General features: G+C 47.3%; 1 protein-coding gene across 2 annotated transcripts in view; it reads left to right on the plus strand.

Moving 5' to 3' along the window:
- Positions 1 to 27,303, plus strand: part of GPR161 (G protein-coupled receptor 161) — a 51,395-nt gene that overhangs the window by 15,541 nt on the left and 8,551 nt on the right. For both annotated transcript variants that reach the window (XM_054693500.1, XM_037506539.2), the window contains exons 2-5: positions 12,307 to 12,724; positions 20,082 to 20,806; positions 26,415 to 26,519; positions 26,722 to 26,841. In XM_054693500.1, coding sequence (XP_054549475.1) covers positions 12,307 to 12,724; positions 20,082 to 20,806; positions 26,415 to 26,519; positions 26,722 to 26,841 — 1,368 coding nt within the window. The remainder of the gene's footprint in view (positions 1 to 12,306; positions 12,725 to 20,081; positions 20,807 to 26,414; positions 26,520 to 26,721; positions 26,842 to 27,303) is intronic.

The following is a 27,303-nucleotide window of genomic DNA, read 5'->3' on the forward strand; positions in this document are numbered from 1 at the left end:
CCCTGAGGACGAGTGCAAAACCCTGTAACAGACTCTGGGTTGGCTGGGGAGATGCAGGCCTCTGGGGTTGCAGAGGCCAAGTCACTGCCCCCACCATCTTGGAACAACTTTCATGTGAGTGCCAGGGAAGGATGGAGAGGGTGCAAGGAGGGGGACCCCAAGATCCTGGGATCCTGAGGCTCTCAACGAGCTGTGTGGCCCTGTTTGTGGTTGGGATAGGGGTGGGGGTTCAGGCTTGATCTTTTACCTCGGTGCAGAGCAAGGTGGTTATTAGAACCTTCTCCCCACTTCCCCACCACCCCTCCAGTTGGTGATTGATGTGTATAAAGTGCTTTGAGGTGTGGAGATGAAGAATCCCTAAGAGTGCAGCCAAAATAGCATCAGTTACCTCACCTCACCTTGTGTGAAGTGGTGTTTAGGAATAGTTCCTTGCTGGAGGGTTGTTTGTTTGAACGTCTTAGGTACCTGCTTGTCGGCATTTGATTTCTTTCAAAGAGGCTTCGGGTGGTCCCCTTTTCTGACTACTCAGCTCTTCGTAAAAAATAGGAGGTTGTGGAGAAGGAAGGGAGCCACCACCCAGCTCTCGTGGACTTGATATCAGAAGAGACACTCAGGCTAAAAGAAAGTTTTCTCTGGAAAATTCTGGAGAGAACAGCTGTGTCTTGTCCTGTCCAGAAGCCCCTTTTGGGGGAGGGGCCAAGAGTCAGGCCCCCTTTTGACCAGCTCACAGCACCTATCCTGTTGCCTGCAAGGTATTGGCTGTCCCCGTGATGGCCCCTTTCCAGGGGCTCTGTGGAGTGGGGGTGTGGGGGAGGCCTCCTTTACCTTGCAGCAGTTTGTAGACTGGAACATGGGTCTCCTGATCCACCAGGATAGCACCTGGAGAGGAAAAACTTCTCTGCATCTCTGTATGAGGAAAGTCCATAATACTAAAGCCACGTGTCCCTGGCAAGAGGAAAAGAATGAGATTTCAAGAAGGAGGCTGAGGTAGACAGAGCTGTGCTGGAGGGGTCAGCGCACCCTTCAAAAAGGTACGAATGTCTAAAGACATAGGCACTTGATGTCTTTTTTTTTTTTTTTAAGATTTATTTATTTATTTATTTATTTTATTTATACAAGCACTGGGTACAGTCAGAAGCGCGGGAGGGTGAGAGAATTCACCAGAGCCAGAGGGGAGAGCAGAGCAGGCAGACTGACGAAGTACACTGCTGAGGGGAGCAGTGGGCACGGCAGGAGAGGTCTGTGCGCCATGTGGGACCCTCGCCTGGTGGCTGGGGATCGAACCCGTGCTGCAGAGGCTGCGGGCAGCTTCACAACCCAGAGTTCAACCGCTGTGCCACCGGGGAGGCCCGGCACTTGACGTCTTCTAGATCATGGCGCATCAGAATATTCATCAGGATTCTTTAAGTGACAACTGGCAGAAACCCAACCAAAGGAAGGAGATAACTTAGTGTTTCGTGTAACTGAGGAGAACAGAAGATTCAGGATCTCAATTGTATTCTTCAGTATTTGTGGATGGATTCGGTAGGCTAGTCTGTCCTCCCCAACAATTCCAGCCAAGGTCCTGGCTCATGTGACTATGGCATGAAAATACAGGATCTTTTCTCCTAAAGTAAAATCAGGGTCAACACCAAGTGTGCAGTAAGAGCTCACTGTGCACCAGGTGCTGTTCTAGGCACTTTGTACAAAAACACTCAAGTACTCCTCACAATAACTCTATGAGGAATATAATATTCTTTTTAGAAACTAGGAAACAGAGGTCAACTAACTTGTCTGGCTAGTAGGATTACAAACCCAGGCAGTATGGCTTCCGAGTCTGTCCACTTAACTCCTGGACCATGTAGTCTTTCTGACAATGCAGGGTGATAGCTATGTGAGCAGGAAAGAAGTTCACTACATATCAAGGAAAATCAGAGTTCTAGGGAAAAATATCAGGGGAAATATCCACATTTATAATAATAAATAGGAGAGTCAGAGAGGGGAGAATCCAACTGTTTTGTAATTCTGTAATTTAAGGCTTCTCTAGACTTCTTTATTGGAAATTACCATGCAGATGAATTTATAAAACACAATACCTGGCTCAGTATTCTGTAGTGTTGCCATATGTTTAAACCCCAAAATGATATGGGGCAGGCACTGGAGTTGACAAGATTTAAATGACTTCAGGCTGTTGCCAGTGGCGTAATTCAGCAGACTCTTCACTCTGTTTGGAAATTTTCAAGAAGACCCACAAGAATTCCAGAAGAGGAGTGACCATAATACATTGCCGAGTGTCAGTTCCAGCCAGTAAATGTCTACCTTCCCTGGTGACCTGTGTGAGGAGGACACCTCTCATTCCCAGGAATACTTTGTGATACATTCAGGAAAACTTCCATCATGTGCATTATGATCCTGTTATTTCTTGGAGTTACAGCACAAGGTAATTTTATTTGGTCAGAGCAGGACGTAGTGTGTGGGAGTTCTGACACACCTTGGTGTCTGGCAGTGGAACTGGCCACGACAGCAGTAATGTGAGTCACACTTGAATTTGCTTCCATTCAATGGGCCCTGGCTTGTCAGGCTCTGGGTAAGCTGGCCGCCTGCCAAGAAGCCTCCCCTGGCTGGGGCATTCCACATGCTCTCTTCTTCTTTAAAGGTACACCCCTGGGGGATTTGCTGGGGCTTGTGCCTTCCCCATTCCAGGCCTCCAGGAGAGGATTGGAGTTTGGATTTCCCTGGATGGGCAGCTTTTTGGCCCACATTCCCCCTCTGCGTCCTGGGGAAGGATGAACCCTCCTTGAAGGAGGGAGGCCAACCCTGGGCTTTCAGAGTCTACAAACTAGTGTGCCTGCTAATAGGGCCTCCAGAGAGTCACACGGTCAAACAATAGTTTATTCTTTTTTATTGCATCTCCTGGATTGTATATTTTGCATTCTATTTTTATTCTTCCAGTGATTACTTTTATAATGTCAACACTCCTATTTGACTTAACAGTGACAGTTTTGAAGGTTAGTCATTCAACAACATTGAACAACAATCATTGTTGAGTTTCCTACCTAATGTGCTAGGCACTTGTCCAGGTGCTGGGGGACAGCTATACCCAATGTCTCTGCTTGCAATATCTTGGGATATTTTTACTCCAATCATACCCTTAAGAGCCTCCACGTTGTCTAGTCTTTTCCTTTCATCTTGCTTTTAAAGCTCTTGAATTAGCCATTTATGTAATGTTGCTGGTGTTTAACTTTTTAAATTTAAATTTCTTTTTTTTGCAGTCCTTATTTAGATTTGTCCATCTATTTACCAGTTTCTTTTCTCATCCTTGATTCATGCACCCTATCCCTTTATTTCTGGATTTGGTTTCCTTCACGAAATGAATCCTTAAGTAAATCGTTCAATAAAGAGTCATTCGTACACTTTCAGATTTTGTTTGCTTCAAACATATATTGCTCTCTTTGGGGATGATATTCTAAAACTTCAAGGTAAGAATTCTTTTCCTTAGTGTTTTAAAGAGATAATGCTACTGTCTGTCTTCAAAAGAAGGGCAGGCTGTTTATTTGATTGTTGCTTCTTTATAGTAAAAGTTGCTTTCACTATTTTCTCTGTGTTGCTGTTTGTCATTTTTCATTTGACGTGCCTTGGATTTGACTTTTTCTGGTTTGTTCTAAGAATTTGCTATATTGATACCTTTCCATTCTGAGGACGCATATGTTTCTTTTCTTTTAAAGAAAATCGTTTTTCATGTTTAATTCTAGAAAAGAGTCAATCATGCCTTTAAATGTTTGTCAACCTTAACGTAAACAGTGTAGGTCCAACCTAATGTAAGTTGGATGCTTTTGACTCAAGTGACAGAAACCAAACATAAAATGGCTTTAAACTAATTTTAAAAACTGCATTAATTCACATACCAAGAAGCCCGCATGAAGGTGACTTCAGGACTTGCTCATGCAGCGGCTCAGGACCCAGCCTCTCCTCCCTGCATGCAGCGTATTGCCTCAGCATCTCCCATGATCCCAGATGGTTTTGCCACAGCTCTGCGCTTTCTGTGCCATTAGGGCCATTAGGAAAAGGTTTTTCTTCCCAGTGCCTTGTGAAATCAAAGCAGCTTTCCCCCAGAAAGCTCTTTCCTCCTGCCCCCTGCAGACTTCCGCTCCTGACCAATCTGCCAAATTGGAAGGAGAAAGGGAATACATTGGTTTAGATCAATCAGCCCTAGTTCCCAGAAGTAGCACTAGGATCGGCCTTCTCTGAGTCTCTGGAATAGACACCAGAACAAAGTCAGAGTCTGCCAGGAAGGAGGGAAACCAGAATGGTTATTGGGTAGCACCTGAGCATGTCTGCTGGTCTCATTCTCTTTAATCTCTCCTACTGCTGTTTTTACTGAACATTCACGTTGTCTTCTCTTAGCCGTCACAAATCTTGACCTGTATTTCATGTTTTAATTTTCTTAATCTTCTTGATTGCATTCTGAATAATTTTCTTAGTTTCTTCCAGTTCGCCACCTTTCTCTTGAGCCAAATCTGCTGTTCAGCATACCCACTGGGTTTGTGATTTTGACGACTCAAATGTTAACTTCAGGAAGTTCTATTCATTCTTTTTCACGATGTCTTGCATTTTCATTATGGTGTCTGCCTCTTTCTCTTTTAAAGCCATCAGTGGTATGTGTTTTATAGTCTCTTTCATATTTTTCTATTAATTCAAGTTTTTGGAATGTCATTTCTGTTTTTGTTCACTTGCTGTCATGGTGAATGCTGGGCTGTCACTTTCATCAGGTGTTTCTTTGTTTTGTGAGTGTGGAAATTCACAGCAGAGCCATGTTGGGTCTACTTGTGCCGGCATTATTTTTACACAGATTTATAAGTTTGGATTGCTGCATTGAGCAGTTTGTATACATTTGCTGCCCTCGTCCACGTGGCACATGACTGATTTCTCATGGAAAAAAAAATATTTAGTGCTCTACCCAGGGCCTTTGGTAATGGCTGTGTTTTTGTCCCTTCCTTTTTTCAGTAGAAGGAGGTTTTCTAATCCCATTTTCACAGAGGGGCAGACCTTCTAGAACCCACTCTTGCAGGGTATCCATGCTCCTTCTGTTGTCACACCCAAACTCACTCTTCCACATAAAGGCCTTGAACTTGGTCTGAACCCTTCTGGTCACCAGTGTGAGATTATAACTGACTTTGAGTTTCCTCTGTTTTTGTGACCTATGGTTCTCTCTCTTTCTTTAAATTTTGGGTCCTATTTAATCCAGCACTCTATGAATTTGGAGTGGGAAAGATACTCACATCACTCACGCCCATCTTGTTGCTATAGGATTCCAGTAATACGTAAAAGCAATACTGTGTGTTACTTGGGTAAAGTAGTTGCCCTGATAAAGGACTTCCTATTCATTCTCTCTTTTGCCTTTTATTTTGTATTCTCAATTTCTTAATCTTTCTGACTGCATTCTGAGGAACTTCCTTGGCCCAGTTTTGATATTTATATTTGAATAGTGAATTCATACTGATGTCTCCAGTAACCAAGCTGACATCACAGGTCCTTCCTCACCTTTTGCCCTTGATAAATTCCTATGTTCTTTCTGCCATAGTAAGAAACATGGTTCCCAACTTAAAACATGCTTGCTCGGTTGCTCTGCATTCAATGTGTAAAATGACATCACTGACAATATCTAACCTAGTGAATTTAGTTAGAGTAGAAGTGAATTTAGTATTTTTTGGTCCACAGAATATATTAACTGTATTCTAACAAATATCATATTTAAAAGTTATTTGAATAAATTAGTTTCTCTGTATGGTTATGTTACCAATCAGTTAGGCTTTTTTTTTTCCTGTTTGCAATCAATATGTGTCTTTTTAAAAAAATTTATCAAAGCATGGTGCGACAGACCCCTCCTGCCACGCCCGCTGCTCCCCTCAGCAGTGTATTTCATCAGTCTGTTCTGCTCCCCGCACTGGCTCTGGTGAATTCTCTCACCCTCCCGCGCTTCTGACTGTACCCAGTGCTTGTATAAATAAATAAATAAATCTAAAAAAAAAATTATCAAAGCAAACTTTAATTTTCTATCCTCCCACTAGAAAGGCTTCTGTTGCCCACTAGTTTCCCCATCCTTAGCATTGACTACAGGTTTACAATCCTTAAGATTAGTAATTTCCTTCTCATTTACCTAATGCTCAATTTTTGTTTCCATTGGGTTGTTGGAAAAGTCATGATGTATTTTTCTGTGTTTTTCAAGCAAAAAATGTGTCATGAATTTTCCGACAATCCAATATATGCACCAGGGTGAATAATATTACTCACTGCTTAGCACAAAATTCAGGATTCTATGTAGTCCATAGAGTCTTTGATTTGAACTAAGAATTTTCACTTTTTCTGTGACTTCAGTGGTACTGTGGAAACAAATTTGTTTAGGGTGACCAGGATATTTCATTTATAAGATAACCCTTTTTGCAATTGGTTCATTCGATTCTCCTAAAAATTATGGCTTTTAAAATTTTCTCTTTTCCGAAGCAGCAGTTAAATAAATGGAATATTGAACTAATTCTAAAAGCATCGTCACAGCAAAGGATTAGGATATCCTTCACATTTCCAAGCAAACCCCAACTTAAACCAGTGGAGCATTGCATCACCCCAACAAAACTGTAGGTTTTATCACATGTACCAACCAATAGACAGGATTAAACTCATCATTCCTCTTTTACAGAATTTATTTTATACCTACTATACCAAACACCATTTTTAGCACTGACATATATATAACTCCCCAGTACGATAAAACAAAGACAAAAGCATTTATTTTATTGGAAACAAGATACACCATCACTTACAGATTGGACACATTTTTCCAATTTAACTTTCATAGTCTGACATTGCTTTCATGAAACAGTCTGTAGGCAATAATTTTAACAAAGAACACTTTTAAACAGACATGACCCAGATTGCTTACTAGGTAAGAATTTGGCAAACATTGCTTATCATTAGTGGTAATGGTGGAACAGGAGAGAATTGGCCTTCTCCAAGCTGCACCCGGACAACCAGCAATAGCGATGGAACTTGTGACTCTTCCCATGGCCAACGGCTCCTCCCTGTGCTGTCAGCCCTTACTCCTCCCTGAGCTGTGGGCTGGTTTGGTGATCCACCGGGTGTCTGGGTTTCTCTTGATGGCTTTATGGAATGGATCAATGAGAATAAACTCAAAGAATCTGAATGATGAATCTTGCTGAATGAGAAAACAGGGCTCACAGTCAGTCCACAGTGCGCCTTAGCAACAGACTGAGAGCTTGGAGCAAGCTAGCTGATTCAATACCATGATGGACAGGCTTGTCATCTGCTGTGCCCTTAGGAACTGGACTTTGTGGCCACCCGGACCCAGGTGGATCCAATATATGACACAACTTTACTTGGCCCAGCCGTTGATCCTTCTTACAACCATCCCCTCAGTGAACGAAGTAACCAGTGCATCTATTATTTCCTACTATGAACTTGTGTCTTCAGGGTAAATCCTAGATTTGGAATTGCTAGGTCAAAGGGCTCATACATATGTAGTTTCATAGGAAGAGCAAATCCCCCTGCAAAGGTCTCTTCCACATTGCTTTCCCTCTTAACAGCCAATTGCCCAGTAGTCTCACCAACCTAGTTTTATCAAGCTTTTGAATTTTTCCTGGACTGACTGAAGGGAACTTCAATGTAGTTTTAAGTGCTTGCTCTTTTTTTTTTTAATAGAGGCATGTTTTTATTTATTTATTTGTTTGTTTGTTTGTTTTATTTATACAAGCACTGGGTACAGTCAGAAGCGCGGGAGGGTGAGAGAATTCACCAGAGCCAGAGCAGGGAGCAGAGCAGGCAGAAGGACCGAAGTACACTGCTGAGGGGAGCAGCGGGCGGCAGGAGAGGTCTGCGTGCCATGTGGGACCCTCCTCTGGTGGCCGGGGAGCAGCCGGGGATCGAACTGGCGTTGCAGAGGCTGCGGGCAGCTTCGCAACCCAGCGCTCAACCGCTGCGCCACCGGGGAGGCCCAAGTGCTTGCTCTTATTTGCAATAAAATTGGCATCTTTTCACATGTTTAAGTACCATCAGTATACATTTTTCTATGTGGTCTTGTTCTGTCTTTCCCCCACTGTTTCACTGAGTTATAATTGACATATCAGTCATATAACATAATATGGAACATAACTTTATTGTATAAGTTTAAGACATACAATACAATGATTTGGTAAAAATGTATAACCCAAAATAATGACCACAGTAAGTTAGTTAGCATCTATAACCTCACATAGTTATGTTACAGGGCAGGGAGAGGGGCAGCCCAAACCCCACAAACCTGCCTGTTCTATATAGGGCTCTGCCATCCGCCGCATCAACACAAAACATACGAGACTTTAATGGGAAGGAACTTTAATAAAACTAGGAAACAATACAGGAAAGGCAAAGAGTCTAGTTTCTAAATGAAGCACCCAAAGTTACCCGTCCCCTGGTGGGTAAAAGTCCATCCATATGGGATTGGCCCAGGGCAAGGCCCCAAAGCCTGCCACAAGTCTAAGGCATCTTCCAGTGGGGACCCACAGAAAAGGGTCAGAAACAACCAGACAAGCCCAGAAGGAAAAGAGCAAAATCAAAATCAAGATAAAAGCTGCCATTGTCACCTCCCCACGGGTCTCACCCACATCTGTGTCACCCAGTCCACGGCCAAAAGGCAAGCACAGTTTCTTCACGTGTCTCTAGGCTCCATGCGCCTCCTCCAGGTCTCCTTCTGGCTCCATCCTGCTTCCTTCCTTCCTCAGTCTCCTCTGTAGCTTCTTCTTTTCCTGCTCAGCTCCACCCTCCATTTGGGTGGGGCAGGGAACCTGGAACCTCCCCCTTTCCTGGGGACCACCCTGTTACAGTTACAGACGCATATTTTTTTGTTTATGTCTTTTACTCATTTTTCTATTTTTTCACCTTTTTCTCTCTTCATTTTTAAGGAATTCTTAGCTTTTTTTCTTTTTTTTTTTAAGATTTATTTATTTATGCATACAAGAGCTGGCGTACAGGCCAGAGGTGTGGGGGGTGAGAGGATTCACCAGAGACAGAGTGGAGAACAGCACAGGCAGACTGACCGAAGTACACTGCTGAGGGGACCATCGGGTGATCAGGAGAGGTCTGCTGCGCGTTATGGGTTGCTCCCTGGCCTGCCTGGGGAATCAAACTCATGCTGCAGAGGCTGGGGACAGCTTCCCAGTTTGTGTCTTAACCCCTTGCGCCACCAGGGAGGCCCAGGAATTCTTTATAAATTACAAGGATTAGTTCTTTATCTGCTATGTAAGTTGTAAATATTTCCTCCCATTCTATCATTTGTCTAATGACTCAAAATCTTGTTATCTTATCATTTGTGCAGTTAGGAATAACATGCAGTTAAGGATTTATTTTGAGATACCTATTAATAATTTATTTTCAAGGTTAACAAAATCCAGAACTCACAATAAAAAGATAAACCCAGAAATAACCTTACATAGACAGAAGAAGGACCTATAAAGTATATTCAGGGCAGGAAGCTGGAGTATCTAACATATTGCATAACCGAATCAAAATTCAGAATATTTTAGCAGCCTGGAAAAGGGGACCAAAACATACGAAATAAAATTTAGTAGAAACAACGTTTTGTATTTAAACTTAAAAACGTGCCATCAATTCAAGATGGGGGACACCTGCCTTCACAGGAATCATGTGTATAAATTGAGTTTTAGTTGACCACTCACTTTTATAAACCCAAAAGGATGACATAGTAACTGAAGGGAATGCATTCTTAGGGTGAATAGTAGGAGGAGATTATCTTGATCATGGAGAAAATGACCTCATTGTTCTTGACATTTACCAGACCACATCCAGAATGGTATGTGCACTTTTGGGGACTACAAATCAAGAGGGTCGTACACATCCCTGAGCAAGTCCGAAGCAGGGAGTCTGAGTTAGTAAAGGGTCTGGAAATGCTATCAAGAACTCAGGAGATTTAATCTGAAGAGAGGAGAGCAAGTAACTTTTGAAGTATTTAAAGTCTGTCAAGTGGAGGAGGGGTTAGAATTATTTGGTACTTGCGACATTGTGATTTATAAGAAAAATATATATTTGGTGGTCATTCAGTTTCTGACTCACAACTCCCAGAATCTTTGGAATTTCTTAAGTGTTGAGAGGAATAAAGGTGCCTTTTGTTATGTTAATGGGTGACATTTGGAAGCCCCTAAGGATGAGGACTGGTTGCCGGAATCTACCACATGATTAGAGGGTTAGAGCTTTCAGTCCCACCCCCCAGACCTCCCAGAGAGGGGGAGAGGGGCTGGGGGCTGAATCAGTCATCATAGTCAGTGAGTTAATCATGACTTGAGTAAGAAAGCCTCCCTAAAGGGCCTCTCTGGCGGTGCAAGGGGGTAAGAAACAACCTGTGAAGCAGTCCGCAGCAGCACAAGTTTGATCCCCGGCCAGGGAGCTACCCACATGGCACAGCAGACCTCTCCTGACTGGTCTGCTGCTCCCCTCAGCAGTGTACTTCTGTCAATCCACCTGTTCTGCTCCCCACTCTGTCTCTGGTGAACCTGCTCACTCCCCACACCTCTGGCCTGTACCCCAGTTCTTGTATGCATAAATAAATAAATCTTTAAAAAAAAAAGCCTCCCTAAAAATCCCAAAGGAGGGGCTTCCAGGGGCTTGTGCGTTCGTGAACACTTGGAGATGCTGGGTGGCATCCTGGAGAGGGCATGGAAGCCCTGTGCCCTTCCCCGTCCTTTGCCTTGCCCCAGCTTCCATCGGGCTGTTCCTGAACAATATCCTTATGCAATAAGCAAGTGATCTGGTGAGTACACAGTTTTTCTGAATTCTTTAAGCGACAGGAGCAAAATAACTATCTGAGGAAGTGGCTCCTGGGAACCTTTGGTCTCTAGCCATTTGATCAGAAGCTCAAGTAACAGATTGGTTTGCAACTGACTTCTGAAGAGGACAGTCTTGGGAGACTGAGCTCTTTTTCTATGGAATCTGATACTATCTTTGGCTCCATAGTGTCAGAGTTAAGCTGCACTCTTGGACACCTTGCTGATGTCTGAAAATTGCTTATTGGTACAGGGAAGTCACACAATCCCACGTTGGAATTAGATTCTGCAATCCTTTTCAGTGCCGCTCAGGAGAGCAGGTCTAGGATCCCTGGTGATAACCCACTGCAGTCGGCTCACTCCAAAGGGAACCTTTCCAACTGGCTTTTAGGTCTGCCAGTACGAGGGAGGCAGCCTCCTTACCCTGCTACTCCCTGTGTGGACCAAAATGTCTGGGCAGCTGGGAGGCTCAGTTGGAAAGGCTCTGCTGTGTGCCTGTAGTTCGGGCACTAGAAGCCTTATCTGATTTATGGAAATCAAATCTTTCCTTTCTTTCTGGTATCTTGTGTTTGTGAAGAACATGCACAGGTGGGGAAAGTGATCTGCAGGAATTTTTGGCTGATTAAAGTCAATGAAAAATTTGGAGAAACATTAGTCTGTAGGATTTAATGTTAAAATATGTCAACCTTGAGTTTTTGCCAAGAGCCCAAGCCAGTTTCCTGAGAGCAGGAAATGTACCTCATAGAGAATGGCATTTTGGGGCCAAGACCTCAAACTGTGCCTCTACTTAACCATTTATCACTGTGCTTGGACCCTCGCCCTCCTTCACCACATCAGATAAGAGCTATAACCATGTTTCATTGTGAACTGTGCTTAGTCAAGCCTGGCCCAGAGACCTCGGCAGTCATTACTAGAATTTTCTTATCAACTTTAATATGCACATGAGTCAAAGGGGAATGGGTTTAAAATTCTGGGTCTGATCCTGTAAGGTAGTGGTAGGCCTGAGATTCGGCAGCTCCACTAAATTCCAGGTGCTGCTGATACTGCTGGTTCAGGGGCCACCCTGGATTGCCAGGGTCTCACAGCAGCCGTCCACAGCATGTCCCCCATGAGCTGCTTGTGACAGAATCACCTGTCCCCTGCACCTACCTGCTTATTTAAAGTGCACGTTCCTGGGCTACTCAGAGTTCTGGGACCAGAATCCCTAGGAGAGGAGCCCAGGAATCAACTCCTGAGCTAGTACTGTGACATTCAGTACATTCAGTACATTCAGCCTTGGGAAAGTGGATGGGGTGGTTTAGACTGGACGATGGCTGCATCGCTCCAGGGGTCCAGGGAGCTGCACAGCATTGGTTGTAGAAAGCAGGCCACTAGTAAGAGCCTGGTGGGTGAGCGACCCTGGGCCCTCTGGGTAACCCGGGGTTTTCATAGCTCCATAAAGTGCAGATGATGTGATTTGCTGACTCATTTCTTGTCCCCCGGTCTTCCTTTGTCTTTCCAGTCGTCCAGCATGCTCTGCCCACCCCCAGGCGAGGCGCACTGACCATGAGCCTCAACTCCTCCCTCGGCCACAGGAAGGAGCTGAGCAACCTCACTGAGCAGGAGGCCGGTGAAGGGGGCGTCATTGTCACTGAGTTCATCGCCATCATCATCATCACCATTTTCGTGTGCCTGGGCAACCTGGTCATTGTGGTCACCTTGTACAAGAAATCCTACCTCCTCACCCTGAGCAACAAGTTCGTCTTCAGCCTGACCCTGTCCAACTTCCTGCTGTCCGTGCTGGTGCTACCCTTTGTGGTGACCAGCTCCATCAGAAGGGAATGGATCTTCGGTGTGGTCTGGTGCAACTTCTCCGCCCTCCTCTACCTGCTCATCAGCTCGGCCAGCATGCTCACCCTCGGGGTCATTGCCATCGACCGGTAAGCGTGTCACCGACTTAGAGAACGGAACAGCCAGGGAATGGGGGTAGGGGGCGGTGGGGGGGTGCATCTCTAGAGGTCATCTGAGTCAATGATCTTTAGGTTGTTTTAATTCTAGGAGGGTGTCAGGGGACTGCTGAAGGAGCATGAGAAAGCAGAGTTCTGCCTCTTCTCTGTCCCTTCATTCGGACCCCTCTGGTTTTATCTGATCTATATTGCATGTAGTTTTATTTTTTTGAAAGAGGTTCCTACTTAAAGAAAGCTCTAGAAATCTTTGATTCTCAATTTACAGATGAAGAAACAGACGCTGAGGAAGGTGACATGTTGAGAAGGTATTAGGTCTGGGTCCCCAACCTGCTGTCTGGGGGTTTTGATTGGACCAGAACAGAACTGGTGGAGCCCAGTGAGGAAACCCTCTCCATCCTCCACAATTCAGGGACCCTAAAAGACAGCTCAGTCCAGGATGTAAGGAGAGAGAGGGGAGGAAGACAACCCAGAGGATAAAGACAGGGCACCCCAGAGAGGCCTGTGTGCTTTTAAACATCTGGGTTGTCTCTTCCCAGAGATCAGCAGAGTCAAATAGTAGGAACCAGCTGATGACCTCAGCTGCACCTGGCAGGTACTCTTTGAGATCCCTGCATTATGCTGTCCCGTTTAGTTATGCAAGTCTTGCAGGCTTTGCCAACAGGCCTCCAACCCCTAAAGTCATCTTCTTTATTAGATTCGGTGGTCACTTCATTCCTCATTCATTCCTCATTGGAGGGCAGAGGGGTGGGTTTAGATTCTGGGTGACTGATAGAATTGGGAAGGAAGCTAGCAGGGGAGTCAGGGGGACACAGTGGATTGATCATGGAGAATGTCACTAGATGACAAAAGTCCCTGGGTTCCCTTGGAGACATCAATTTTCAGCTGATGAGTGGTCGCTGGACTGTCCGTCGAGAGCATAGACCACCATACAGCCAGAATCCTACCATGCTCTGTCTCTGGTGAATAGAATGAAGTCAGAGCAAACTAGTTGCTTTCTCTAAACATCTTTTTTCTCCCTCAATGATAAAAGTACTGGGCCTCCCTGGTGGCGTAGTGGTTAAATCTGAGCACTATCACTACTGTGGCTTAAGTTCGAGCCCCAGCCAAGGAGCTGACCCACATAGTGCAGCAGACCTCTCCTGTCTTGCCTTCTACTCCCCTCAGCAGTGTATTTCAGTAGATCCACCTATTGTTTTCCCCATTCTGTGTCTGGTGAATCCTCTTACCTTCCCGTACGTCTGAACTGCACCCTAGTTTTTCTACACAGAAGTAAATAAAAATCTTTTAAAAAAATAAAAGTACTACAGAAAATATAAAGTAAAAGAAATACCATAACCCCATCAATCAGAAGCAATTACAGTTTATGTTTTTAGTATATGTGCTTCTAGTGATTTTTGACTGTATATACTTAATTTTAAAAACAGGTTCGTGGTCTGTGGTTTAGTGTCCTGCTCTGTCACTTCATAAGCTGTTGGAAGCATTTTCTCTCTTTGCAAAGAGAATGAATTTTAATGGTTAATTGGAATTCCATCCATTTACAGTTCCTAATTAGCTTACTATTTTGTATAGCCCTTTTGAAGAATAGGTATGTTGGTGGAATTGGGTTTTTGGTAAAAGTAAACATACCTCCAAGAGTCTCCATATATAAAAAGGCAAGTTGCCCTTTAGAAAGTCATCAAAATCCCATCAAGACTGACTATATAACATTAAAAAATAATTGGAAGTTTATTGGTAGTGGGGAGGAATGGATCTCACTTTTGTTTTAATTTCTATCTTTAAAAAAAATCATTACTTTTTGCATATCTTTTCCTGGGCCCCAGGTCCTATGGAACACAGAGTAAGGACAAACAGCATCGGAGCTGATGTGGGGAAATGGTTTTTAAGTGTCTCTCACAGCGCTGTCTCTATATATGGATGCTTGGTAAATAGTGCCAGCTGTCTGCAGTGGTGGCTCGCGGAGGCAGGAAATTGCTTGCTTGATTCTGGGGTCTAGATAAGGGAGGGTGACATTTTTCACCAGCATTTGCAACAAATCCTAAATCAGGCTGTCAAAATGCCTCATCTGACCGAGGGTTTGCCTCTTTCAGTGCTTTGTTATTTCACGCTGGTGTCTTTGTTGGATGTGTCTGAAAGGCCCCGGGGCTCAGTCCTTGGAGTGGTAGGGTAGGCATATGCACAGGACACAGACCTTGACCTCCAGGGGTTCCCGGTTGGTGGCAGGGGCTGAGCTGCCATTGTCGCTGTGGACACAAAGCAGAGATAACCAACCACATAGCCAGCTCCACCAGCAGGCTTGGGGTGCTTCTGGGAAAAGGGACCGTTGAGTTAAGTCTGGCACAGTGAGTAGGACGGCCCAGGCTTGTGAGAGTGGATAAACCCCCTACGGTGGAGGGACCAGGCTCTGCCATCATTTGATACACAGTCACTGAGCACTGAGTGCATGCGGGGCAGGGCGATAGGTGCTGGGGATACAACTCGGTAAATACCGAGAAATTCACAGAGTAGGGGAGATAGGAGTAATCAAATAATTTTAGGACCGCGTCTACAGACTATGTAGACGTAGTCTGTTTAAGGTACTGTGGGCCTACAGAAGGAGGGAGCAAGACAGAAGGAATGAAAATAAAAGCGTGTGCTGCAGGTGGTGGCCTCTGATTCAGCTGCAGACTAAGGGAAAAGGCTGCAAACAGAAGAGGAGACGCATGTCGCACACCAGCACCACATTCGTCTCTTAGAACTGCAGCCAGGCCCCCAGGCCTCCCAGCCTGGACCAGGGTGACCGAGTGATGGACTTGTGGGTGGAGTAGGGACTTCTGCCTTGCTGGAGTGGACGGTCAGGAAAGCCTCCTGGTTGTGGAAAGCACTGCATGTCCTCCCGATGGACTTAGTTCTCTGGTGAGAGCTTTAGCACTACTGTATACAGACTGCTGAAGATTTGGTGTCTGTGAATATTTTCATGGCAGACACAATTTATTTTTTATTATGGGTCATTCCTGTGGTTTAAAAGTACAAATTGACTGGGCCAGTTAATTTGATCATCGTAGGAATGATCATTTGACCAAGTTGTTATATACTCCTCCCCCTGCTTCCTCCTTTCAAGGAGTTGATTTTATTTGATCTTGGTAATGTTGGAGGTCACATATTTGCTGTCTGTGTTAGAATCTAAAGCTGCAACTTGTGTATGTATGTGTGTGGGTGGCGTGGGAAGGAGAGTGGAAAGAGACAGGGAGGGAGGAAGGGAGATAGAGGAGAGAGGGAAGAGAAGACAGCAGCAAAAGATAGGCGGGGAGAGAAGAAAAGCAGAACGGAAATGGACGAAAGAGATGGGAACATTTTTCAGAATGTCAAAGTGGAGAAAAATGAGGGCAGTGGAAGTGAAATTAACTAAAATATGTTTCTTAATAGTCAATTGCCAGGCCCTGCACGATGCTGTTAATCACCATTTTTTCTAGCAAATGCTCACAAAAACCCAGTTCACCTCCAGTTTGGAAACAGGCAAAGTAAAGATTTGAGAGCTAAAGTGAGCTCACCCAAGTTCATGTCACCCCCAGTTCAGAGATGCTAATGGCCAGGTTCTTAATCATTTCCAAATGGGAGAGTCCAACAGCAGGTAGTTCAGCTCAGGATTCCTCCACCTCATCCCTGTTGATATTTGGGCCTGTTAATTCCAAGTTGTGAGGTGCTGTCCTGTACACAGGGATGGTGAACAGCACTCCTGACCTCTACGCCCTAGATGCTAAGCACCTTCCCAGCTGTGACACCCCCAAGTATCTCCAGCATTGTCATCTGTCCTCAGAGGGACAGAATCATCCCCAACTGAAAACCCTAGCTGAAGAAATCGGTCAAACTGGTTGACAAATGAATCAAAAGAGTCCATCTTGTAGCCCCAGGAAGAGACAGTAAAGGCAGTGAAATTCATCATTGGGGTGTCAATGTCTTAAACAAGTCAGATAGAAATAGGGGATGCCACTGGTCCTGGGAAGAGGTCTACTGGGAAAAATAATGTGGATTCCTCTTGCTTCTTGGATTCCTCTTGCCATAATGTGGATTCCTCTTGCTTCGCCGTGAATCTGCTCGGGCTTCAGGTTCATTTAAAACTGTTCTTGTATTTGCTTTCACACTGGCATGGGTGATCTTCTAGCTCTAAAAATGGTGCTTTAATTCACAAAAGTAGTTAGAATTGTGGGGTGATTTGTTTTTGTGAAGAAACATGAACTGTTCAGTGTAAGTTAAGGGGTTCACCTGCGGCTTAGATTTTGTTCTTGTCCTTAGTAAAACTACCTTATTAAAAACAGGGGTCATTATCAAAGTGCTAGGCCTCGTGGCAGGGGAGCTAAGCATCTGGAGCCCTCATGTGCCTTGCACCTGACATCACAGGAAGCTCTTTGGGGACCTAAGGTCGTACATGGACTCATGTTGAGAAATGAGTTAGGGAAAAGATCCAGAACTTTGGAAGATGGTTAATTGTACAGAAAGCAAAGAAAGCTCCTTCACTTTGGCCTCTGTTAACCTGCAGGGGAGTAGGGAGTTGCTTTTGTTTTGTGTTTTCCTTCAAACCCGCACTGAGGCCTAAAAGAGGCAAAAGTTTGAAAAAGCAATTTATTATCTATGATGGAGAAAACATAAACTCATTTTGTCTTCAGTTGAGCAGATGTGAGGATGATTTATCGCTTGGTGAGCTGAGAATTTGTGCATTTCAATGTAATGCCATGTAAATTTACCCTCCCAAACCCCCCAAAACCAGTCCCTGTGGGGCTCATCTGGGAGCCATCACGGTCATGGTCCTATCCCACTGGAATTGCTCCTGCCCAGGACCTTAGTCAGTAAAGGATATAAATACTGTTTGTTACAATAAAGTCTTGACATAAAATAATAATAATGGGGTGTTGACAATAGCCAGAAGGATATGTTACAGAGGACAACTTATTAATCATAATTATTTTTATGACTACAAACTGGTCAGGGGAGGCAGGGAGGGCTGACATTCCCCAGGCCTGGCCTCCCACACTCTGCTCACTGTCACCGAGGTCCTCTGAGGTCAGAAGACCAGCACACAGAGAAAAGTAGGTATCCCTGGCTGTTTCTTTAAAAAAAAAGTTTTCTTTTAAAAACTGACATCCTGTGATGTCAGGTGCAATGCCCAGTCCCAGAAGTGCCCCCACCCTACCTGGTAAATGAAATGTGAAGATGATGTCACCTAAGTCAGTGTCTGGGCTGGCCCCTGTGGCAAGGGGAGGAGCTCCCAAGAATGACCCCCATTCATTCTCCCAGAATGACCCTGGTCCCCTGTGGGTCATGGTGGCTTGGCAGGAGCACAAACAAGATGGGAATTGGTCTGAGGAGGAGAAAAACTCTGTGATCAGACAGAGACTCGGCCGTGTCCCAGCTGCATTGCAAGGGTGGGCATGGGCCGGGTCTTTACTCGCTCCAGCCTCTTCTATCTGTGGGGCGGACTCTGCCCAGTTCCGTGACTCCCCACACACAGATGAAAGCATTGAAGCACTGAGGTTGTCAGCACGCCACGCTCACACAGAGCCACCTGCTGAATTGCTGTACCCCGTGTTGTATGCGTCAACTCCGGAATTCATCGAACAGGGTCCCACCACTCCTTGGGCTCCTTGCCTCGGGCTTCACACCCAGAAACTTGGTTTTCCAGGCTAGACCTTGGCTATACTGCTCACTGGGAAGCTCCTTCAGCAAGAACATAGCTTGAGCACAATGCCGAGGTGCTGGCAGTGGGTATTTAAGGCTTTAGCCCCTGTCCCTGAGCTGCTGGTGCCACGTAGGTCCTGGTGGAGGAGGTGGCTTCACAGGTGATGCGTGAGGCTGGTATTCCTTCAACAGCATTTCCCTTGGATTAAATGTCTGGGTGCGAAGGAGAGTGGTCACTTTCAATTCCGTGGTTCCAGGTAAAGGGACAGTCCTTAGCTGCCTACCAGCTCAGCACCTGTGGCCCCTGGTCTCTCAGTGATGCCTGGTCTCCCTGCTCCCCATCACTCCCTGAAGCGCCCCTGGTGAGCCCGCTCTGCCTTCCATCTCCACACTCACCAAGGCTTCTTCTCCCCTAACTGATCCTAGGTACTGCCTCCCATCTTTTTTTTTAAAAAGATTTATTTATTTATGCATACAAGAACTGGGGTACAGGCCAGAAGTGGGGTGGGTGAGAGGATTCCCCAGAGACAGAGCGGGGAACAGAACAGGCAGACTGACTGAAATACACTGCTGAGTGGGGAGCAGCAGGCAAGTCAGGAGAGGTCTGCTGCGTCATGTGGGAAGCTCCCTGGCTGGGGATCGAACTCCCATCTTTTAAGATGTGGGCTGTGTCATCCCCCAGGAAGCCACCCTGATGTCTGGATCACGTACCCCACTCATTTGCATCTTTAGGTCTCCAGGCCCCCATTCTTCCTAGTAGCTGAGGAATGAGCAGTCACCCAAGGCTGCAGACTCCAGAACAAGAAGGTTGGCTAAAAATTGCTTGGCAAATCCCCTGGGGTCTGGAAAGTCCAGTTGCCTGGGGATCTGTCTCGTCTCTCCCCCAAATCTGGGGCAGGTTATTTATCCTTTGTTTGCTTTTAAGTCCTCACTGAGTGACAGGGGTGATGACACCCACAGCTTCAACAGGGGTGAGGGTTGCGTGTAGCCCTGGCCACTCCAGACTCTCACTCTGCTATGCGTTGTCTCCCTTGCATCTCTTCACCTGTTTTTCAGTCCATAGCACTTGGCACACGGCAGATGTGGAAGTGTTCACAGAACGAACAAACCCTCAGTGTGGTCCTCAGATGGTACATCATTCTAATGACCCCTCTGAAAACTGTTCTGAGTGGAGGAATGCTGGCAGCACAGAAGTGATGTCTTGATGAGTGACATCTCAGGACTCCTGCCGAGGCCCCGAGACTAGCCCCTCCCCTTCCCCCAAATGTGAATATGTGAATAGCTTCTGACATGGTGGGCTCTTGGAAGCCACACATCTTTATTTATTTATTTTTTTTTTGTGGGACCCTCGCCGGCGGCCGGGGAACGAACCGGTGGTACAGAGGCTGCGGCAGCCTCACAGCCCAGCGCTCAACCGCTGCGCCACCAGGGGAGGCCCGAAGCCACACATCTTATGCTGAGTTTTCTCCTTGGCATCTGGCTCTTCACTGAGGAAGTGTCTCTGGGGCGCGGCACAGTCTCTGACTTGTTTGGGTAGCACTGGGAGGTACTAATTTGAGAAACATTCACCCCAGGCCTGGGTCAGCACAGCCCTCTGCCTAGGAAAGCAGGTGTTCCCACCCCAATGTGTCTTCTCTCTTTTTGACTTGTCTCTCTCACCTCATTTTATCTTTTTTTCTAGCTACTATGCTGTCCTGTACCCCATGGTGTACCCCATGAAGATCACGGGGAACCGAGCGGTGATGGTGCTTGTCTACATCTGGCTGCACTCCCTCATCGGCTGTCTGCCACCCCTGTTTGGCTGGTCGTCGGTGGAGTTTGACGAGTTCAAGTGGATGTGTGTGGCTGCCTGGCACCGGGAGCCTGGCTACACCGCCTTCTGGCAGATCTGGTGTGCCCTTTTCCCCTTCCTGGTCATGCTCGTGTGCTATGGCTTCATCTTCCGCGTGGCCAGGGTCAAAGCTCGCAAGGTGCACTGTGGCGCTGTGGTCATCGGGGAGGAGGAAGCCCAGCGGACTGGGAGGAAGAACTCCAGCACCTCCACCTCGTCTTCGGGCAGCAGGAGGAACGCGTTTCAGGGCGTGGTCTACTCAGCCAACCAGTGCAAAGCCCTTATCACCATCCTGGTGGTCATTGGGGCCTTCATGGTCACCTGGGGCCCCTACATGGTTGTCATCACCTCTGAGGCCCTCTGGGGGAAGAACTACGTGTCCCCAACCCTGGAGACCTGGGCTACGTGGCTGTCCTTTACCAGCGCCATCTGCCACCCCCTGATCTACGGGTTCTGGAACAAGACGGTTCGCAAGGAGCTACTGGGCATGTGCTTTGGGGATCGGTACTACCGGGAGCCGTTCATGCAACGGCAGAGGACTTCGAGGCTCTTCAGCATCTCCAACAGGATTACAGGTAACTTGGGAACTTGTTGGAGAAAGAGGCCCAGCCTCCAGCTAGAGCGGCCTGTGGTCCTCACAGCTGTCCTGACCCATTCCTGGGTGAGGTTCAGTGTGACCGTGGCCTCAAGGCTCAAAGCTCAGGTTTCCTTGGGTAGGGGACCGCTCGGAGTGTCTGCTGTGACTCCAAGCAGCTCTGGGGAGCTCAGCAGCTCAAGGCTGGAGTCACCAGTCTAGAAATCCATTTTCTGTTTTGAAAGTATAATTACTTTTACCTCGAGAAAAGAGGGCTCAGGCACTGCAACCCTGGTCTCCTCTTGGCCATTCCCTTCCTTCCAGTGCCTTTTAAAGCAGAGTCCTCCAAAAAGTGCTCCCTCGCTCCTTAGCTGCTCGCCCTTGGACATGCTCCACCGTGGGCCTTTCCTCAGGGGTCATTGTGGTCTTGCATTGTTCCCAGCAATTCATTACATGCCAGTGCCAAACCTTGGGAGCCCTGTATGCCCCTCTTCCCCACCCATGGAATTGTCCCCATCCTGTCCATGTAAAGCGGTTTCCCATCTGATACATCTGATCTTTCTTTGGAGCTGATAAAGTTCTGGAGATAACCTCACCACCGTAATGAGGCTGAGGAATTGCTCATCAAATATAGTTTCTTTAAACTTTTTTTTTGTTTGTTTTGAAGAAATTTTAGACTTAGAGACAAGGTGGGAAAATAATGCAGAGAATTCCCATCTCCTCAGCTTCCCCTAGTATCAACATACTGCTTGCCTATAATTCCCCAGCCTAGGATGGTGACACTGGACAGTGCATGTATCTTAAGACTTCATTCCCGTGTCATCCACTTCCCCACAATCCTCTGCTCCAGGATCCCACCTTGTATTCAGTGATCACGCCTCTCTTTGCTTCTCCAGCCTTTGACAAGTCTTTGCTCTCTCCTCATCTTCCATGACATCGACATGTCTGTTGATCACCGTTCAGAGGTTTTGTAGAATGTGCACCTCCATGTGTGTTCAGCGGAGGTGGGGAAGATTGTACATTTTTAGCAGGAAGGCTACAGGGTGATCTTCTTAGTGACCAGGTCAGGAACACACGTCACTCTGTCTCATCACTGGTTATGCTACCGTTGATCTCCTTCCTGGTTGATGTCTTAGTGAGCTCAGGCAGCTAGTAACAAATAGCATAGACTGGGAGCTTAAACTACAGACATTTATTTTCTCTCAGTTCTGGAGACTAGAAGTCTGAGATCAGGGTGCCAGCATGGATGGTTTTGAGTGAGGACTGTCTTGGCTGTCTTCTCACTGTGTGTGGAAAGAGAGAGAGAGAGAGAGAGACTCTCAGGGGGAGCCCACCCTCATGACCTCATCTAGACCTAGGGTCCAAAGACCCTACCTCCTAATTCTGTCATAGTTGGTATCTGAACTTCAACATATGAAATTTGGGGGCGACACAAACATTCAATTCATGCAGTTAAGGTGATTCTATAAAATTGCTCTTTTTTCCCATGGTAATTAATAAATACAATTGAGGAGATCCTTTGAGGCTATTCAGATATTTGTTTCTCTTTCACCTCCTACACTGTTTTTGGTGAAATTGTCTCCAGCAGTTATTACTATGCTGTCCTAGTGGGGAAGTAGCTGGGTTTCTAGAGTCACGTTTGAGGGAGACCGTCACCTGATGAGCTATTGGAAGAGAAGTTCTGAGGGCACGTATCGCATTGTGTTTATGGAAGAGTTTGGATAGCAAGGCTAATCTCTTGCTGGAGGACTTGGGCCAAACCACTTGAGTTAATTTTTCCTCTTATGACACCTTCTCAAGAAGGTGGAAACAAATGACAAACACACAGTGATAGTGGTGGTGGGAAATCATTCATGTCACAATTAAACAAGCCAACATCACTGCCAGATGTATGATGATGGAGTGTGACTTCTGGAGAGAAGAAAATCTGGGACTTTTTTTGACTACAGTGGGGAAGAATCTCTCTGTATCCCAGTGTTTTAATCACTGAAATTCTCACCCTGATCCTTGCAAAGCCAAGGCTGGATCGTCCTCTTCCAGGTATGGTCTGTGAGCTGGGAGTATATTAAGGTTTGCTTTCATTTTACTATTTGTTCAGATTTTGTAAAATCACTTATCTTCAAAGCAAAAAAAATTATATTTTCTATTCTCATGAAGTTAAAAATGGAGAAAAAAAAACAAGGAAAGAGAGAAGAGAAGGAAAAAGGTATATGGAACAATTACAAAAAACATCTGCTTTTTGGGCAAGCTTCTCCTGCCAGTCCCTTGCGATTGTCCCAGAGAACAGTTGGAAGCACCAGCTGTGGTCGGGTTGGCAAGGCTGAGGCTGCTGGCGGGCTCCTTCTTGCTGAGGGAAAAGCATCTTGTGGGATGTTTTGGGGTTGAGGACGTGTGGGACGGATGATGGGTTCTGAGTTGTTGGCCTGCCCTAGGGGAGAATGCTGAGGTTCTTCTTGTCTTTCCCTGGCAAGGTCTGATCCCAGGCAGAGGCCAGCCCCACCAGAGGAATCTTGGAAAGAGCAGAATGCAGTGCCCCCCACCACCTCTGCACCACACCCTGTGCTGGGAATGTGCCTGCTTTTCGGCGCCTGAGAGAGAACCTGGCTCCTACCTCCCCTCCCTGTGCCTCTGCTGAGCTAGGGCTGATGAAACCTGGTCTAACACCCTCTGGGGGCCTGATCAGCCTCGGGTCCTAAGCCTAAATCTACCTACCCTGACCAGGTGGGCTTGCTCTCCTCCCTCACTCCCCAGAGAATGTGCTAGGGTTCAGAACGGGTTGAGAAAGACGGTAAGATTCCTTCCAAAGCCAGCAAGAAATGACTTGGAGGCGCTGTCTTGGTTTAATTTCTCCCCATTTGTCTGGCTACCTGGAAAGTTTTAACCAAAGCAGTCAGTGCATGGATTTACAAACTTTCCTAACCATGCCTATGAGCAAAAGCAGAGGGCATTCCACAGATACCTGGAGCTTCCTGCTAATTCCGGGATGCCAGGAGTTTTATCACACATTGTCGTATTTGTTTCCTACACAGCTGGTTGCAGCCATAACCCATGGGTTTTGGTTTTCTCATCTTGTTAGCCCCAGACTGAAGAGATGCAGAGGCTAGGCTTTCCCTGGGGAGCTGGACAGCCGCTGTCAGCGTGTGAGGTCTCCTTAGCAGACTCCCATGGCTCCCCAGGACTCTGGGTGCTGGGCTGTCTGGGACCGGCCTGGCAGCAGTGCCACCTCCTGGGGAATAGATCAGTCCTGAGTTCCGCACTGGCTTTTGTGCTAGAAGGCGCTCTCAGTGCTAATAGTTGGTCTTATGATGCCAAGCTGCAGGGAGCTGCAGGAGAAAGGGCAGGCAGGTCTTGCACCCACAGTCCCTGACCGTCAGGGTCACTGGGCGAGGGTGCCCTACCCAGTTTTGGCCGGTGGCCCGGGCATCAAAGGCAGCAGTCCCATCAATGCTGCTCTCACCTGCTGCTTGAAATTCCTGCAGCCCAGGGACAGAGCCTGCCCAGGTGCCAGGGGAGAAGCAGCCTGACACACATTACTCAGAGGAAACTCCTCGCCAGGCGTCCTCTCAGGGAGGGAAAGGCATCTCTGAGGCCTTTGAGTTTCCCCGCCTTGCTTTTCCAGGTTCCTTCCGGGTGCTACTTAGAAGTCCCTATTACACCTTAGACTTGGGCTCCCGTTTTTGTTTTTGTTTTTTTTCGCTATAGAAAAAGGCTACAGGCACCCCGATCCCTGGACCTGTCCCTTTGTGCCCTGTGCCCTCAAGGACTTGGATTGGGCCTTGCCCCATCAGCAGGCTGTTTCATATGAAGACTCCTGGGGTGCCCCAGGAGTCCACTCTTGGGGTAAATGCTGGGTAAACACACAACAGGGAGCAGAGCTGCCACCTGGCTGCCCTGTGTCCAGACCTTTTAGCCCAGCCACATTGGTCTGGCTCGAGTGAGTCCTTCCACTGGTGGCCACCAGGACGTGTTCCTGGCTTTCACCGCAGCCTCAGAGTCGGCGTCCAAACCCACTGCGGCCTCAGCCACCCCAGTTGGCAGTGGATGCCCCCATGGCTCCTCTCTCCATGCCGGGCTTCCTCCTGAGACCCAGTCAGATTCTGAGGCCAGACCCATGTTTTACTCTGGCCCAGCCCCCAGGAAGAGGGTAGGCCCCTTGCAGAAGTGTGGCCGCGCAACCCACAGGAGGCATTTCTGAGCAGCCTGCTCTGACCGCCCCTGGGCCTGCTCCCGCCGTCCTCTGCTCCTGGCCCTGGAGAAGAGAGGAAAGCATACATCTGTCTCCTGTACCCTCAGAAGAATTAGGATGAAAGTAAAGAGCGGAGTCTGTTCCTCTCTGAGTGTGTGTGGGAGGACACAGGGTGGTCCTTTATGGTAGGCCGTTAAATCCACGCGGCGGTAGGTCTGCCTCCTGAGATCACAGGGGTTGGACATTTTGTGCTGTATTTTAATGTCTGTGAGCTCCTTTTGGATACCTCCATGGATAACCTTTTTTATAGCCTCCAGCGACTTTGTTCGTGGATTCATTATTTTCTCAGCTTTCTGAGGAATCCGATGATGCTTTGCGTGTGTTCTTAAGTGGCCTGTGTTGTCTCTTCTTTGGTATCCTTTCTTTTCCTTTCCTTCCTTTCCCTCCCTTTCCCGTCTCTATTTTTCAAGCTAATGCATTTCCTTAAATTCGAGTCTGCTGACCGAGGCCATGCCGTCGCTGCTGGGGACTTCAAGGTTACTAACAGCACAGGCACTGGGAAGTCGGTAGGACGCCCCGTGGTGGCGCCGAGGCTTGTTGAGGACAGGCTGTCCTCTGGGCCACTTCATGGGTGCCCACTCCCAGGGTCTTTGGGTGTTCTTTCAGTCTGCTTGGGTTCCCTGGGGAATAGTTCTCCTGGTGGGGTGGGGCCGGGAGGGGGGCAGGGGCAGGGGCCTCCCTGTTAACTGTATGGTCTCTCATTGTCCCCTCGGTTTTTGCTCTGCTGCCTCAGCTGTGCTGGAGTCTCTAAGGCCAGGTTCATGCTCTCCCCATCCTGCAAGCTTTGGGGGCCTGGCACCCAGAGCTAGGACTGGGAAGAGTCATGGAGAGGTACCCCGGCTTTCCATAGGGACTTTTCATGGAGAGATCCCTGGGGCTCCAATTCCTGAGCATTTGGGGGGAATAAGCCTCCTGCCAAATCAGTTCTTTTCTAGGTCACTTTCTGTGGCTCTCAGCTTTTAGCTTCCAAACATTTGCTCCCCTATGGAAGCTTAAAGCTATTTGGGTAAAAAAACATTTTGGTATTCAAGTAGGATTTCAGGAGGTAAACACACCTGAAAACCCCTCTCTATTTAACCTGAGATCTTCTCCCTCATGTTCACCTCACATTTCCTTTCTCCCACCTTCCCACCTATTTTTGACGTTGTCCTGGGTGTTTCCCTTTGGGGATTCCATGGATCCCATCATAGGCAGCTCCCTGGGCAGGAACAAGGGAACATGGAGGGAAGGGCAGCCCGGGCTTCTGTTCTTCCGGGGTTGACAGCACATTTTGCAAGGAGAGTGGAGGTGAGGCCAAGGGGAGGCTGGGAAGACAGGGCCAAGGGCCGTGAGACAAGCAGTCAGTGCTGGCTTTGCCTTGCAGACCTGGGCCTGTCCCCACACCTCACGGCGCTCATGGCAGGCGGACAGCCCTTGGGGAACAGCAGCAGCACTGGGGACACCGGCTTCAGCTGCTCTCAGGACTCAGGTAAGCCTCGCACCTGCCATGTTTCCCTGAGGCGTCCATGGCATCTGCAGGGACAGGGGCCAAATGCCGCGGCCGGTGAGTTGTACCCGATAGTGAGTTTGAATGAATGCAGACAGGGAGGCGCTGGGCGTGGGCAGGGGAGGAGGCAGAGAGAAAGACTTGGCTTTGCTGGTTCGACGTGCACATCCTGCCCCGGTTTTAGGAACGGATGTGATGCTGCTGGAAGACTACACGTCCGATGACAACGCCCCCTCCCACTGTACTTGTCCACCCAAGAGACGGAGCTCGGTGACATTCGAGGATGAAGTGGAGCAAATGAAAGGTTGGTTTCCATGACGGATGGATTCGAGGACAGCATAGGGAGCAGGAGCAGAACTTAAGAACATTCCCTGGCTCAGCCCTGCCTCATCCCAGAACCTGTCAGGGCTCCACCGCCTTTGCCCACCACAGGCTGCCTCCCAGAGACCTGCTGGTCTCTCTTGAGTCCTTAGTGTACAACTCTCTGAGCAAGCAGCATCCAAGCCTGGACAGACAAACCACACACACACACACACACACACACACACACACACACACCCCACTCACAGCCCAGATTTCCTCCCTAGGAAAGTTGCTCAATTGGATGGAACAGCTTCTGTGCCCCCCACAGTCTCTCCTTTATGGATGATGTGTGTTCATAAATCTGAACTTGCCTCTGAGCCTCACATTCCTCATGTGGAAAATGGAAGTAACTGCCCAGCGAGGCAAAGACTGACATCTTGATGGTCTGTTGTCCCTAAAACTG

The sequence above is a fragment of the Talpa occidentalis genome, unplaced genomic scaffold (genome assembly GCF_014898055.3).
Source record: "Talpa occidentalis isolate TD23 unplaced genomic scaffold, MPIMG_talOcc4v2.1 talOcc4.12, whole genome shotgun sequence".
In the NCBI taxonomy this organism is placed as follows: domain Eukaryota; kingdom Metazoa; phylum Chordata; class Mammalia; order Eulipotyphla; family Talpidae; genus Talpa; species Talpa occidentalis.